The sequence below is a fragment of the Rhinopithecus roxellana genome, chromosome 7, assembly GCF_007565055.1.
Source record: "Rhinopithecus roxellana isolate Shanxi Qingling chromosome 7, ASM756505v1, whole genome shotgun sequence".
Classification (NCBI taxonomy): Eukaryota; Metazoa; Chordata; class Mammalia; order Primates; family Cercopithecidae; genus Rhinopithecus; species Rhinopithecus roxellana.
The window spans coordinates 84,529,723-84,545,786 of NC_044555.1; the positions used below are offsets into that span (position 1 = coordinate 84,529,723).

The 16,064-nt window shown below is 39.7% G+C and overlaps 1 protein-coding gene across 1 annotated transcript in view; it reads left to right on the forward strand.

Annotated features, from left to right (window-relative positions):
- Nucleotides 1-16,064, forward strand: part of PPEF1 (protein phosphatase with EF-hand domain 1) — a 142,638-nt gene that overhangs the window by 15,023 nt on the left and 111,551 nt on the right. The window contains exon 4 of the mRNA XM_030934051.1: nt 1,639-1,806. Coding sequence (XP_030789911.1) covers nt 1,761-1,806 — 46 coding nt within the window. The 5' untranslated portion in view covers nt 1,639-1,760. The remainder of the gene's footprint in view (nt 1-1,638; nt 1,807-16,064) is intronic.

The window sequence follows — 16,064 nt, forward strand, 5'->3', positions numbered from 1 at the left end:
CCAGCACTTTGGGAGGACAAAGTCAGAGGATCACTTGAGCCCAGGAGTTTGATACCAGCCTCGGCAACATAGGGAGACCCTGTCTCTACAAAAAAATAAAATTAGCCGGGTATCACGGCACATGCTTGGGAAGTTAAGGCTGCAGTGAGCCGTGATTGTGCCACTACACTCCATCCTGGGTGATAGAGTGAGACCCTGTCTGAAAAAAAAAAAAAAAAAAAGAATGCAAATATATTAGATCAGGTTGGTTTGGAGCATCACAAAATAAAGGAAACATCACCCTAAAAAGTGACGTGACGGTATAATATGGAAAGGAATTTTGTTGAAAACTCCCATCAAGTGATTATGGGAGTCAGGAAGCTCCTGAGAAGGACTACAGAACACGAGGTTAGACTCCAGAGGGGCCTCAGCAGTGCCCAGAGAGCTAGTTTAAAAGGACACCCTTGGCCGGGCGTGGTGGCTCATGCCTATAATCCCAGCACTTTGGGAGGCCGAGGCAGGTGGATCACCTGAGGTCAGGAGTTCGAGACCATCCTGGCCAACACAGCAAAACCCCATCTCTACTAAAAATACAAAAATTAGCCAGGTGTGGTGGCACATGCCTGTAGTCCCAGCTACTAGTGAGGCTGAGGCAGGAGGATCACCTGAGCCTGGGAGGTCGAGGCTGTAGTGAGCTGTGATCATACCACTGTACTCCAGTCTGAGTGACAGAGCAAGACTCCATCTCAAATAATAAATAAAAGGGCACTCTCACAGATTATGATTCCTAAATTTAGGGGGGAGGTTTCGAGTCTCCCTTTTTTTTGAGATGGAGTCTTGCTCTGTCGCTCAGGCTGGAGTGCAATGGTGCCATCTCGGCTCACTGCAACCTCCGCCTCCTGGGTTCAAGCGATTCTCCTGCCTCAGCCTCCCGAGTAGCTGGGATTACAGGCATGCGCCACCATGCCCGACTAATTTTGGTATTTTTAGTAGAGACGGAGTTTCACTATGTTGGCCAGGTTGGTCTCAAACTCTTGACCTCATAATCTACCTGCCTCAGCCTCCCAAAGTGCTGGGATTACAGGCGTGAGCCACCACGACCGGCTGCCTCCTTTTTTTTTTTTTTTTTTTTTTTTAAATAAAACAAATGTTCCCAACTTATTCCAAGAAATATTGTCTAAGAACTCACTTTGAATTTCAGCATAGCTGTTTAAATATGTTGTTTTTGTCTCATAGTCAACTTCCAATTTGTGTTTTTAAAAGCCTAGATAGGTTGAGTTACTTTGAGCTGAAAACCAAAACAGTTAATTATGTCAGCTCCTCCACATCCCATTCCCCGTATTTAAATTAGAAAATCGTACACTGTCGTATTTCAATTTTTCTTTTCATTTTGAATGCTCTATTTTATACAGAGCTGGATGTGACCTAGACATGGAGAAACTCATTTATGTCTAGCAGAGAAGCAGCCTATAGCTGCTCTGTAGCTGCTGCTGTGTTTTGGAAAATAAGCCAGGATTAGATTATGTCTGATCACTTTCCACATCACATGATGAACAGCGATTCAGAAGAAGCATGAAATGAATCCTGCTGAGCAGCCCCTCAGGTACCATGTGGTTAACTGGCGGTTTCCTTCCCTCCCTCCTGTGTGTTCCTCATTAGGATCTATGACTGAAGAGGATCGGCTAAGAGTGGTTCCTCGCAGCTTAAAGGGAGGGACTTTTCACACTCTGTCTTAAAATCAGAAGTTGAATTCATGAACACATATGATTTAGATAGAAGTCATGGGATGCAGCAGTTCTTCAACGAAAACCAGGAAATCTGAGACATGTGAGTACTGGGAATGTGCCTGTGGTTATGAATGAAAAGGGGAAAATGAACTGGCCTCACCCTCTCCCCCTTTCTCATTTACTCCCACGATGCTCAAGCTGCCCTGTGTGATTTGCACAAGGCATCATTAGAGGAGCATAGGAAACTACATTTAGGAAGACGTAGCTTTGAATTTATGAAGTACCATAAAGTATTGTCTTAGAGATATTTTATGATTGATTCAATTTCAGTTGATAATGTACCAATATAAAATCTCAGTTTAAAACTCAGTGTCAGAGAACAAGAAAGACAGTGTAATTTATGTGTGTTTCTTCAGTACTTTTATAAATAGCTATATCCCTACTTTTGTGACATTTAGTGGCATCATTGAATTTTTATTGGATTTTATAACTCAATGATCACATTATTTCTATATCTATTCAACACAGAACTTCATGAGATTTGCCTCATGTTTTAAAAATATTCTAGGAGAATTGGGAGAATGCTAGATCATCTGTTTCCAAAAAAAGGTGTATTGTTTCTAAATAGATGGCATGCCTTTCTCTACCCCCGTATAATTAGAAGCTTAAATATTCACTTTGTTTATTTTGTACTGAGGTTCTTTCTCATGGCTATTGGCATCTAGTTGAAACAAACTTGAGCGTTTAGGGATAGAGTTTCCAACAAGCAAATTAAAATAAAAACAAGTAAATAAGCTGGGACAATTAATATGAGTAATTTGCTCTTAAACTCCACTTCTTTGATGTCTAGGTTATAGGTAATTTCCCCAACTTCTATCCCACATCTTGCCTTTGGAAGTTTATTCAGGTTTAAGATGGAGAGTTTAGGATGCAGAGTGCGCTATACTAATTAGCATGGGATGTTTTCCTTTGGGAATCAAATGTTATTCTCCTACCCAGCTGACTTGTGCTGATGATGTAGGAAACTCATCTCTGAAAGTAGGAAGGGACATAGGAGGTGTACTAACTCTTTCAAATCTTTAAGCATGTCATGAAATAACTCTTTCAAAAGCTCCATGTGAACTCTACTACTATAGTAGACATTTATTAGCTGAGAGTAAAGAGAAATTATCTTTTTATATCTAGGATTACTCACAGTTCTTTAAATTTAGCCAAATTTCTTAGGTTAAAAAAAAAAAAAAGCCAAGTCCAACTTGTAAAAACAAATTCTCTCTCTTTTTGAAATACTTTTCAACTTTTAAAGCATTGCATGTAAGTGGAAATATTAGCTTAGATTTTTGGATTGCTTTTTCTTCCAAATACCTGTGATTTATTGAGGTGAAATTCACATAACATGAAATTAGCCATTGTCAAGTGAACAACTCAGTAGCAGTTGGTATGTTCACAGTATCGTGCAAGCACAACCCCATGTACTTCCGAGACATTTCCGACACTCCAGAGTAAAACCCCTTATCCATTAAGCACTTTCTCTCTCCTCTCAGCCCCTGGCAACCACAAATCTACATTCAGTATCTACGGATTTATCTATTCTGGACATTTCATGTAAATGGAGTCATACATTGTGTGACCTTTTATGTCTGGCTTTGTCCATGTTGTAGCATGTATCAGTACTTGATTCCTTTTTATTGCGGAATAATATTTCATTGTATGAATATGCCACATTGTATTTATCCATTCATCAATTGATAGACATTTGGATTGTTTCAGCCTTTTTTTTTTCTTTTTTTTTCTTTTTTTTTTTTTTTGAAACAGAGTCTTGCTCTGTCACCCAGGCTGGAGTGCAGTGGTGCGATCTCTGCTCACTGCAACCTCCACCTCCTGGGTTCAAGCGATTCTCCTGCCTCAGCCTCCGGAGTAGCTGGGATTACAGGCACACACCACCACGCCTGGCTAAGTTTTGTATTTTTGATAGAGATGGGGTTTCACCATGTTGGCCAGGCTGGTCTCGAACTCCTGACCTCAGGTGATTCGCCATCCCGGCCTCCCAAAGTGCTGGGATTACAGGCGTGAGCCACTGCCCCTGACCTGTTTCATCTTTTTTACTGTTATGAACAATGCTGCTGTGAACATACGTTTTCCGTTCTCTTGGGTATATACCTAGAAGTGGAATTGCTGGGTCATACGGTAGTTTTATGTTTAACATTTTGAGAAATTTCCAAGCTGTTTTCCCAAGTGACTGCACCATTCTACATTCCTACCAGCAGTGTATAAGGGTTTCACTTTCTCCACATTTTCAGCAATAGTTGTTATTGTCTGTCCTTTTGATTATAGTCATCCTAGTGAGTATGAAGTGGTATCTCACCATGGTTTGCATTTGTATTTCTGTAATGACTAATGACATTGAGCATCTTTTCATGTGTTTATTGGCTATTTGTATATCTTCTTTGGAGAAATATCTATTCAGATCATGTATCCATTTTTAATTGAATTATTTATTTTTATATTATTTTGTTGTAAGAGATATTTATATATTCTAAATACAAGTTTCCTATCAAATATGTGATTTGCAAATATTTTCTCTCATTCATTGGATTCTCTTCATACTTTCTTAATGGTGTTCTTTGAAGCACAAAAGTGTTTTTTTGTTTTTTTTTTTGAGGCAGATTCTCACTCTGTCGCCCAGGCTGGAGTGTAGTGGCGCGATCTTGGCTCACTGCAAGCTTCGCCTCCCGGGTTCACGCCATTCTCCTGCCTCAGCCTCCGGAGTAGCTGGGACTACAGGCGTCCGCCACTTCGCCCGGCTAATTTTTTGTATTTTTAGTAGAGACGGGGTTTCACCATGTTGGCCAGGATGGTCTCGATCTCCTGTCCTCGTGATCTGCCCGCCTAGGCCTCCCAAAGTGCAGGGATTACAGGCGTGAGCCACCGCGCCCGGCCAAAAGTTTTTAATTTTGATGAAGTTCACTTTATTTTTTCTTTGGTTGCTTGTGCTTTTGGTGTCATATCTAAGAATCCATTCCCAAATCCAAAAAGATTTATGCTCATGTCTTACTTTAAGAGTTTTGTAACAACTCAACAAGGAAAAAAAAAAAAAAACATTAAAAAAGTGGGCAAAGGTCACGAACAGACACTTTTCAAAAGAAAGCATACAAATGGCCAAAAAACATATGGAAAAAATGCTCAACATCACTAATCATCAGATAAATGCAAATTGAAACCATAATGAGATACCATCTTACATACCAGTCAGAATGGCTATTACTAAAAAGTCAAAAAACAAGAGATGCAGGCGAGGATGTAGGGAAAAGGGAATGTTTATCACTGCTGGTGGGAATGTAAATTAGTACAACCTCTGTGGAAAACATGGAGATTTCTCAAAGAACTAAAAATAGAACTACCAAACTACCATTTCATCCAGCAATCCCACCACGGAGTCTACCCAAAGGAAGTCATTATATCGAATAGATACCTGCACACTTATGTTTACCACAGCACTATTCACAATAACAAAGACATGGAATCACCGTAAGTGTCTTTCAATGGATGACTGGATAAAGAAAATGTGGGGTGTATGTATATGTATGTGTGTATATATATAGTGTGTATGTGTGTATATATACATATGTATATATGTGTGTGTGCATATATATATATATATATATGCCATGGAATACTACTCAGCCATGAAAAAGAATGAAATCATGTCTTTTGCAGCAACATGGATGGACCAAGAAGCCATTATCCTAAGTGAAATTACTCAAAAACAGAAAGTCAAATACCCCATGTTCTCACTTATAAGTGGGAACTAAATAATATGTACACATGGGCATCCAGAATAGAATAATGGACACTGGAGACTCAGAAAGCTGGGAGGGTGGGAGAGGGTTGAGGTATGAGAAATTACCTAATGAGTATAATGTATATGACTTGGGTAATGGTTACACTAAAAGCCCAGACTTCATTATACATGTAACAAAATTGCACTCATACCCCCTAAATATATGTATTTTTAAAGACCAAAAAACCAGTTTTGTAGTTTTAGCTCTTACATTTAGGCATTTGAACCATATTGAGTTGCTGATTTTCTCATATGGTGTGAGGTAGGAGTACAAATTCATTTTTTGCATGTGGATATCCAGTTGTCTCAGCACCATTTGTTGAAAAGGTTGTTCTTTCCCCATTGAATCCTCTTAGCACCATTGTCAAAAATCAACTGACCATAAATGTTGTTTATTTCTGCGCTCTCAATTCTATTCCAATGGTCTGTATGTCTTTCTTATGCTGGTACCAGTGTCTGGATTACTATAGCTTTTTTTTTTTTTTTTTTTGAGATGGAGTCTTACTCTTGTTACCCAGGCTGGAGTGCAATGGCACGATCTCAGCTCACTGCAACCTCTGCCTCCCAGGTTCAAGCGATTCTCCTGCCTCAGCCTCCAGGGTAGCTGGGATTACAGGCACAAACCACCACGCCTGGCTAATTTTTGTATTTTTGATAGAGATGGGGTTTCACCATGTTGACCAGGCTGGTCTTGAACTCCTGACCTCATGATCCGCCCGCCTTGGCCTCCCAAAGTGCTGGGTTTACAGGTGTGAGCCACTGCGCCAGGCCTACTATAGTTTTTTTTAAATAAAGTTTTGAAATTGGGAAGTATGAATCCTTTAACTTTGTTTCTCTTTTTCAAGATTATTTTGGCTATTCTGGGTCCCTTACATATCTATATGAATTTTAGAATCAATGTGTCAATGTCTCAAGCCAAGTGGAATGTTGACAGGGGTTGTGTTGAATCTGTAGATCAATTTGGGGAGTATTGCTATCTTAACAGTTAAGTAATCTGATCCTTGAACATGGGGTGTCATTCCATCTATTTAGATCTTTAATTTCTTTCACCACTGTCTTGTAGTGTTCAGAGTATAAGTTTTACACTTCTTTTGTTAAATTTAACCTAGGTTTTTTATTCTTTTTGATATTATACATGGATTTTTATTAATTTCATTTTTGGATTGTTTATTGTAAATGTTTAAAAACTGATTTTTGTATGTTGGTCTTGTATCCCAATACTTTGCTGAACTCATTTATTAGCTTTAATAGGTTTTTAGTGGATATTTTAGGAATTTTTATTTACAAATCAGGTCATCTGCAAATGTAGTTTTACTTGTTTCTGTCCAATGCCTTTTGTTTCGTTTTCTTGCCTCCACTACAATGTCAAATAGAAATGCAAGACTAGCCATCCTTGTCTTGTTCCTGATCTTAAGGGAGAAGCATTCAGTCTTTCACCAGTAAGTCTTATATCGGCTGTGTCTTTTTCATAGATGCTCTTTCTCAGGTTGAGAAAACACACTCCTATTCCTAGTTTATTGATTTTTTATTATTACAAAGTGGTGTTTAATTTTGTCAAATGCTTTCTCTGCATGTATTGAGATGATCATGTGGTTTTTGTCCTTTATTTTATGATATGGCATATAATGTTAATTAAATGGTATATTATGTTAATTGATGTTAAACCAACTTCACATTCCTAGGATAAATCCCCTTGGTCATGGTGTATAATACTTTTCATGTGTTGCTGAATTCAGTTTGCTGGTATTTTGTAGAAGAATTTTGCATCTATATTCATAAGAGATAATGATCTATAGTTTTCTTGTGATATCTTTGTCTGATTTAACTGCCAGGGTAATAATATTGGCCTCATAGAATGAGTTGGAAAATGTTCCTTTCTCCTCTATTTTTTGGAAGAGTTTATGAAGAATTGGTATTAATTCTTTAAATATTTGGTAGAATTCATCAGTGAAGCTATCTGGGCATGAGATTTTCTTTGTGTGTAGTTTTTTTGATTACTTATTCTGTCTCTTGTTATATGACTATTTAGATTTTCTATTCCTTCTTGAGTCATTTGTGGTAGTTCTAGGAATTTGTCCATTTCATCAACGTTCTAATTTGTTAACATATACTTGTTCAGAGTATTCCCTTAAGATTCTTTTTTTTTTTTTTTTTTTTTTTTAATGGCTCCACTGCTCCTTATGGAGCAGGGCAAACCCGTATGGAGTGCATCCAGAATAGCCATTTAAAATTCTTTTTCTTCTTTTATCTCTTATTGGATATGCCAATCAAGGTTTATTATGAGTTCATAATAACAAATCTGCTGAAAGCTGATGCAATGATGCTTACTTACATTTTTTCATAGACAAACATTGTTTGCATAAAATTTTCTCTCATTCAGAAATTTGGAAAAAATACAGAAAAGCAATTGGAAATAATGAATACTCCCTCATCATTCCACTACCCAGAGATAATGACAACATTCTGATAATTTCCTTCAACGTATTTTTTGTATAGTATAGATTTCTGATCATCCTAAATATTAGTTTTTTGTAGCCTCACTTTTAGCACTAAAATGTTATGTAAACATCTCTCAAGTTGTTATGAATGCTTTGCAAATATCATTTTAGTCATTGCTAAATATTTTATTTGGTGAATAGGCCATAATATGCTTAATTATTCTTCAAATATTGGACCTTTTAATACTAATATAAATAACACTTTGAAGAATTTCTTTGTGCAAAGCCTTTTCCTTATTTTGGATTATTTCTATATTCTGGTGATTAGATATGAAATTACCATGTCAAGGGCTATAAATATTTTGAAAGCTCTTGATAGAAAATGACAGATGTTATTTCCTGATTACTAACCATATTCCAAAGAGTGTTCAACATCATCTACATATATTTTATTTAATCCTTGTAATAAGCCTGAATAAAGGGTTATTATTCCTGTTTGTATAGTGGAAGCAGCTCATGCTCAGTGTGGTAAGTACTTGGTGAGTTTTTTTTTTTTTTTGAGACTGAGTCTCACTCTGTCGCCTGGGCTGGAGTGTGGTGGCATGATCTCAGCTCACTGCAACCTCCACCTCCCAGGTTCAAGTGATTCTCCTGCCTCAGCCTCCTGAGTAGCTGGGATTACAGGCGCCCACCACTACACCCAGCTAATTTTTTGTATTTTTAGTAGAGACAAAGTTTCACCATGTTGGCCAGGCTGGTCTTGAACTCCTGACCTCGTGATTCACTCACCTCAGCCTCCCAAAATGCTGGGATTACAGGCGTGAGCCACCACGCCCGGCCTACTTGGTAAGTTTATGCAGCTTACAGCTGGTAGAGTTGGGGTTTGAATTCAAGGAGTTTTGATGACAAAGTATTTTTTGCTGTCACCCATTACACCATTTTATGCCACCTCTGAATGTTGCTACTTCAGAAGCTAGCTTTAATTAAATTTACTTTATACAGTACCTTGTATTTGCATAGTGCTTTTCAAGTTGGCTAGGCCCTGTAACACAGCCTTTTGAAGGGTTGTTCTCAGTTTGCAGAAAAGGAAATGAGCTTTGAAAGGCAAAGTGATTTCCTCAAGGGAACACAGCAAGTCACAGAGCCAAGGCTTGTGCTTGATTCCTGTTTCCACTGGTCTGACTAGTGTTAAGGGTTTTTTGTCCTGCTGGGTCATTCCACCTGACCACAGTACTCTGCCTCTGGAGTATCATGGCAGTTTGAGAAAGCGTAACCTACATATAAAATCAAGGCTATTCCCTTTCTTGTGCTCTATCCACCTTCCATGTAGAGAAGTATGGCCAGGCGCGGTGGCTCAAGCCTGTAATCCCAGCACTTTGGGAGGCCGAGGCGGGCGGATCACAAGGTCAGGAGGTCGAGACCATCCTAGCTAACAGTGAAACCCCGTCTCCACTTAAAAAATACAAAAAATTAGCCGGGCGAGATGGCGGGCGCCTGTAGTCCCAGCTACTCGGGAGGCTGAGGCAGGAGAATGGCGTGGACCCGGGAGGCGGAGCTTGCAGTGAGCTGAGATCCGGCCACTGCACTCCAGCCTGGGCGACAGAGCGAGACTCCGTCTCAAAAAAAAAAAAAAAAAAAAAAGAGAAGTAGCATCGGGCCAGGCTCAGTGACTCATGCCTGTAATCCCAGCACTTTGGGAGGCGGGTGAATCACTTGAGCCCAGGAGTTTGAGGTTACAGTAAGCTATGATTATGCCACTGCACTCCAGCCAGGACCACCACCGAGTGAGACCCTGACTCTTAAAAAAAAAAAAAAAAAAAAAGACCAGGCATAGTGGCTCACACCTGTAATCCCAGCACTTTGAGAGGCCGAGGTGGGTGGATCACTTGAGGTCAGGAGTTCAAGACCAGCCGGGCCAACATGGTGAGACCCTGTCTCTACTAAAAATACAAAAATTAGCCGGGCATGATGGTGCACGCCTATAATCCCAGTTACTCGGGAGGCTGAGGCAGGAGAATTGCCTGAACCTGGGAGGCAGATAGGTTGCAGTGAGCCAAGATCGTGCCACTGCACTCCAGCCTGGGCGACAGAGTGAAACTCCATCTCAAAAAAAAAAAAAAAAAAAAAAGTAACATCAATTTTATATTGTCATTGTTATTTTATTTCTTTTGTGATATGTAACAGGTAAGAGTACTAATAATAGCTATCATTTATTGAGTGCCTACTACTCTCATTATTTCTCACCAAAACTCTTAGAGAAAGCTTTGATTAGTCTCCCTCGTTTTATAAATGAGGAAAGTGAGACTTAACTGCCCCAAGTTACACACTCATGGGTGGCAGAGCCTGAACTGGAACCAGATCTGGCAGATTCCAAAGTTCATGGCCCTTCTGATATGCTACCCTGACTTGGAGAATTGGAATTTATCCACATAACAGAAATTAAACATTGCAATTTCATTCTCCTGAATTTCACTTGACACTTAAAATTTTATGTTAATGGCGTTTCAATTAATAATCTATTGCCTTTTTGCTCCCATGGAGCACTTTGGAAACACCGATATATTTTATTTCTTCCCTTGAGACCACTTAGAAATGTATTTATTCAATTTCTGTAAGTGCTAAGAGGCTGACAAAGACAATCGTGCTTTTTTGGCTTTGTGGTTTGATGCTTAAGCTGTGACAAATAGAAGTTTCTCTAATGGAAATCGTTGCTTTCGAAAGTACTCATTCTTTATTTTATATGGAAAAAAATTTAAAAATACTAAATAGCAAACTAAATATTTATTTAATTCTTGGCAAAACATCTAGTTAATTTAGCTGGTTAAAAATCGAACAATCAAGCCATTCACAGCTGCTTGAGAGCCCCTCTCCCGGCTCTCCATCCCCACCTCCTTACTCCCAGTTTGAAGTCCTTTACTGTGATGTATATTTCAGTTTGAGATCTTCATGGAAAAATAACAAATGAAAATCTTTCATCTTTGGTGTTCCCTAAAGAATTTTCTCCAAGTTTAGAGAGCCTCTTGCCATTCCTCTTGCTATTGTTTGTCAGAGGGTTCTAGGTTATTGTAGCCATCAAGCAGTCTTTACTGGCACCGAAGGGTATATTGAAAATCCCTGTGAACTCAGACCGCCCTCATTTTCCTCCTCAATGAACTGCAGACAGAGAAGATGCTCTTTCAAGTCCATTGTCCCTCCAAGACTATCCGTATGCTCTGTAGCTGGGGGAGGAGTAGGTAGGGGAGGGCATTGATTTTCCTTCTGCCTCTCCTGCTCATTCCCCTAGCTGTTGCCCATCAGCATCTTGACATGCTCAGTGACTTGTGACTTTCCTCTTTTTTTCCATTTTCCTTTTTTTTTTTTTTTTTTTGGTTTGGATATGTGTGTGTGTGTGTGTGTGTGTGTATATATATATATATATATTTCTCAAGCCATTTTGTTTTGCTTTTGTTTTCCCCCCCCAAATATTTTGGAAAATTGCAAACCTACAGAGAAGATGAAAGAATAGTACATAAACACCCATTTGAAATAATTTGAAAATAAACTGTAGACGTGGAATTAACCTGTATGTACTTCAGCATGCATCTCCTAAGAGAGGGATATTCTCTTATATAACTATAATACTAGATCACCCTGAAGAAATTTAACATTGATAGCGTAACATTATCTAACACGTAGTCCATATTCAGAATTTCCAAAATTCTTTTTGGAAGTTGTCCAAAATTGCCCTTTGTAACTGTTCTTTCCTACCCTTTAAAATAAGCCTTCTCTGGCCCTCTTGTCCCCTCCAGTTCCTCTTGTCTCTCTCCTCCCCTTCAAGCTCTCTCCTTAAGTGGGCATTTGTACCGCTGTCTCCTACCTCCTCATTGATCCCAGCCCAGGGAAGATGATCTGACAGGTTCTTGAATGACCTCGAAGTCCAATGGAGCATTTTCAGTGCTCCATTTTCTCACTTCCTGGCAGTCTTCGGCACTCCTGCCCACTCCCTTCTTACCACTCATTGCCCTTGGCTTCAGGGGCAACACATTCTCCTGGTTTTTCTTTTAGGTCTCTGCATGAACTATTTATGTAGACTCACTTTCTCCTGGCTTTTAAATGTTGGGGCTCCTCTGGGTTCTCCCTTGACTCTCTGATCTTGTCACTCTAACACTCTCCTTGGATGCTTTATCTACTCCATGGCTTTGACATCAGTGTGTCAAGACTCCAAATCTTTATTTTCAGCCCACATTATATGCTCTAATCCCTGTTTTATTGGGAATCATTTTTATTTTACTTTATTTTATTTTATTTTATTTTTGAGACGGAGTCTCGCTCTGTCACCCAGGCTGGAGTGCAGTGGCGCAATCTCAGCTCACTGCAAGCTCCGCCTCCCGGGTTCACCCCATTCTCCTGCCTCAGCCTCCCGAGTAGCTGGGGCTACAGGCGCCCGCCACCTCGTCCGGCTAGTTTTTTGTATTTTTTAGTAGAGACGGGGTTTCACCGTGTCAGCCAGGATGATCTCGATCTCCTGACCTCGTGATCCACCCGTCTCGGCCTCCCAAAGTGCTGGGATTACAGGCTTGAGCCACCGCGCCCGGCCGGGAATCATTTTTAAAAAGTACTTTTCTTTGTAAAGGAAGACCATTTTCTTCATCTGAAATCATGATTCCTCTCACTAACAATTCTTAGGTAATAGTCACAGCTTGATATGATAATGTGTTGGCCCGGAGGTTTGTATAGGATTGGTACTACAAACACATTTAATGCCTGTGTGAAGCAGACAAAACAAACCCATCCCAACAACCTTTTTATTCTGTACACCAATTAAATACATCTTTATCTTTTTATTTGCTGTGTGATTAATTTACCTTTGCTTTAAAAATTTCAAGTATTTTGAGACTCTGGTAGGGGCTATTTAGATACCATTTTAGAATCGTGAACCTTTAGAAGGCAAAAACATCAGGTGTAGTAGCCATGTCTGTAATCTCAGCACTTTGGGAGGCTGAGGCGGGAGGATCACTTGAGGCTAGGAGTTTGAAACCAGCCTGGGCAACATAGCAAGACCCCGTCTCTACCAAAGGGGGGAAAAATAGCTGGACATGGTGGCTCGCACCTGTAGTCTCAGCTACATAGGAGGCTGAGGCAGGAGGATCACTTGAGCCCAGGAGGTGGAGGCTGCAGTGAACCATGATTGTACCACTGCACTCCAGCCTGGGCAACAGAGCAAGACGTTGTCTCAAAAAAGAAAACACACACACACACACACAACACAACACAAAACCCAAAGAGAGCAGAACCACCTCTTTGTTTAAATGATTTTTACTGGCTTCCAGCTTTATTAGGAAATTCACAAAGAAGCCAGCTTTCTAGTTGGGTCATGTTAATTGTTAGAAAATCTTGTTACAGAGAGACCTATTTCAACTAAGTGCAAGAAAGGACAATCCCTCAGCCCCAATTGCCAGTTATTTCCCATATTCAGAACACTTTTCTTATATGATTATGGCTTTATATTTCATTAGCTTTTAGCAGCTGCAAAAGACAAAAATTTAATGCGGATCGTATTTGGCCTTGGATGAACGAACGTGGCAATATAACACAGATTAGTAATTAATAACAAGGGAGACATAAAACAGAATTGCAGTCAAGATATTATTTCCTGAGTGAGGATTAAAGGTTATTATTGAATTATTGAATAGAACACATTTCCTATGACAGACTATTTTAATAATTAAAAATGATAGGAATTCTTTTATATAGCAAAATTTCTTTTATATAAGAATACAATAGTTTTTAAAAATTAATATCTTCATAATAATAATTCTTTTGGAAAATTGGCAAAACATAATATGGTAGGGAGGTAACAGTTACTTGTAAACTATTCTCTTGGTTTGAGTCTTTTATTGAGTTGGCCTATTGTTTTGGTATGGTATAGATGAAGCATGACATTTTCCTGAACTAGTGATATAGTCAAGGATTACAACTCATCTTTTTTTTTTTCTTTTTTGACACAGTGTCTCACTCTGTCACCCAGGCTGGAGTGCAGTGGCACCCTCAAGGCTCACTGCAGCCTCAACCGCCTAGGCTCAAGTGATCCTCCCACCTCAACCTCCCAAGTAGCTGGGACTACAGGTGTGTGCCACCACACCCGGTTAATTTTTATAGTTTTTGTAGAGATAGGGTTTCACTGCATTTCCCAGGCTGGTCTCGAACTCCTAGGCTCAAGAGATCCGCCCGCCTCGGCCTCCCAAAGTACTAGGATTAAAGTCATGAGCCACTGCACCTAGTCCAAGGATGACAACTCTTATGGAACCTTTCATGAGCTGGCTTTATGTCATCTTCATGTTGTTCCATTGCCCTGTTGAATGAAATAGGGCTTTAAATGGCCCATTTATAAATTCTAATCCTAATAAATGTAGAAGGAATGAGTTCAAAAATCAGTGTTTTGCAACCACCATAGAAATAATTGATTTAAGCAAAAATCATCAATGGATATTTTAGAGAACAGAATATATACACAGCCTCAAAGCATGTTCCTGCAAACTGTTTATTAATTGTAAGGAGGAAAACACTTCCACAGTAGAGAAGTTCACATGGACACCACCTTACCCAAGTGATCCAAGTGCACATCAGTGATAATGAGACAGATGAGCACCACGTGCCTCCTGATGTCCTAATGCACTGAGAAAGACATACCACTTATCCTGCCAAAATACATAACCTGAATCTCATCACGAGGAAAAGAGCAGACAGATCCAGATTGAGGGATGTTTTACAATCAACTGGCCTGTACTGTTTGAAAATTTCAGTGTCATTGAAGAGAAAGACAGAGGAATTGTTCTAGAATAAAGGAGACTGAAGAAATGTACTATTTGAAAATTTCAGTGTCATTGAAGAGAAAGACAGAGGAATCGTTCTAGAATAAAGGAGACTGAAGAAATGATGATGGTATGTGGAGAGAGAGAGAGACTAGTTATTAACAATTATACTATCGTTACTTTTTCATACATTTGAAAATATTTCAGCCGGGCGCAGTGGCTCACGCCTGTAATCCCAGCACTTTGGGAAGCTGAGGTGGGCGGATAACCTGAGGTCAGGAGTTCGAGACCAGCCTGGCCAACATGATGAAACCCCGTCTCTACTAAAAATACAAAAATTAGCCGGGTGGCATGCACCTGTAATCTCAGCTACTCAGGAGGCTGAGGCAAGAGAATTGCTTGAACCCGGGAGGTGGAGGTTGCAGTGAGCCGAGATCTCGCCACTGCACTCCAGCCTGGGTGACAGAGTGAGGCTCCATCTCAAAAAAAATTTTTTTTTCAAAAGAAAAAAATCCTAATCCTGTACATCCTGAGATAAATTTACCAAGTTTGTAGTGGTGGCAACCTAGGCTTATGTCCTTTGGTAGTACCATTTTTTAGCCCTTTCTTGTTTTTGCCATCTACCAACTTCATTCATTGAAGACTTCCCACCCACTCTGAGCCTCATACTGGGTATCTTCACTGTACACGTGAATAAACCCCAAATGCTTTGGTGTCTGAGTTCCTTGATCTCCTGAGCCCCAGCAACTCCCTCATCTCCTCAACTTCAGCTGCTCACTCCCATTTACTGGCCCCATGGTCACCTGGAAAAGCCCCACCTCTGGAATCTTCATGATTATCATCCTATTCTCTGATTGCTTGATCTTCTTTGAAACCTCTGGTCCTTAGATACTTCCCATGTGTCTCTATCTCCCAGCCTCCAGTTTTATTTAGATTTTGGGAATACAAGTGCATTTTTGTTACATGGATATACTGCGTGGTGGTGAAGTCTGAGCCAGCCCTCTCTTGTCTTCCCTTTCTTCCCCATCCATCTTTCCTCCATCTTTTGTTGGCTGTCACTTGAACCAGGTAACAGATCATACACCTTAGTCATATTTTAGGCAATTAAAAAATTAATATGTGAAATGTTTAGTGTTCCCAAACCAATTGCTAGCAAACTTTGGCTACAATTCCTTGATGGGAAAGCCAAAGATATTAGTAACTTGTATTTTTCTACAGGGATGATTCCGATTGATTGACTGATTTTCAAGTAGCCTTTAGTGTTTGTCTTCTTTTTCCAGAAGTTTCTGGT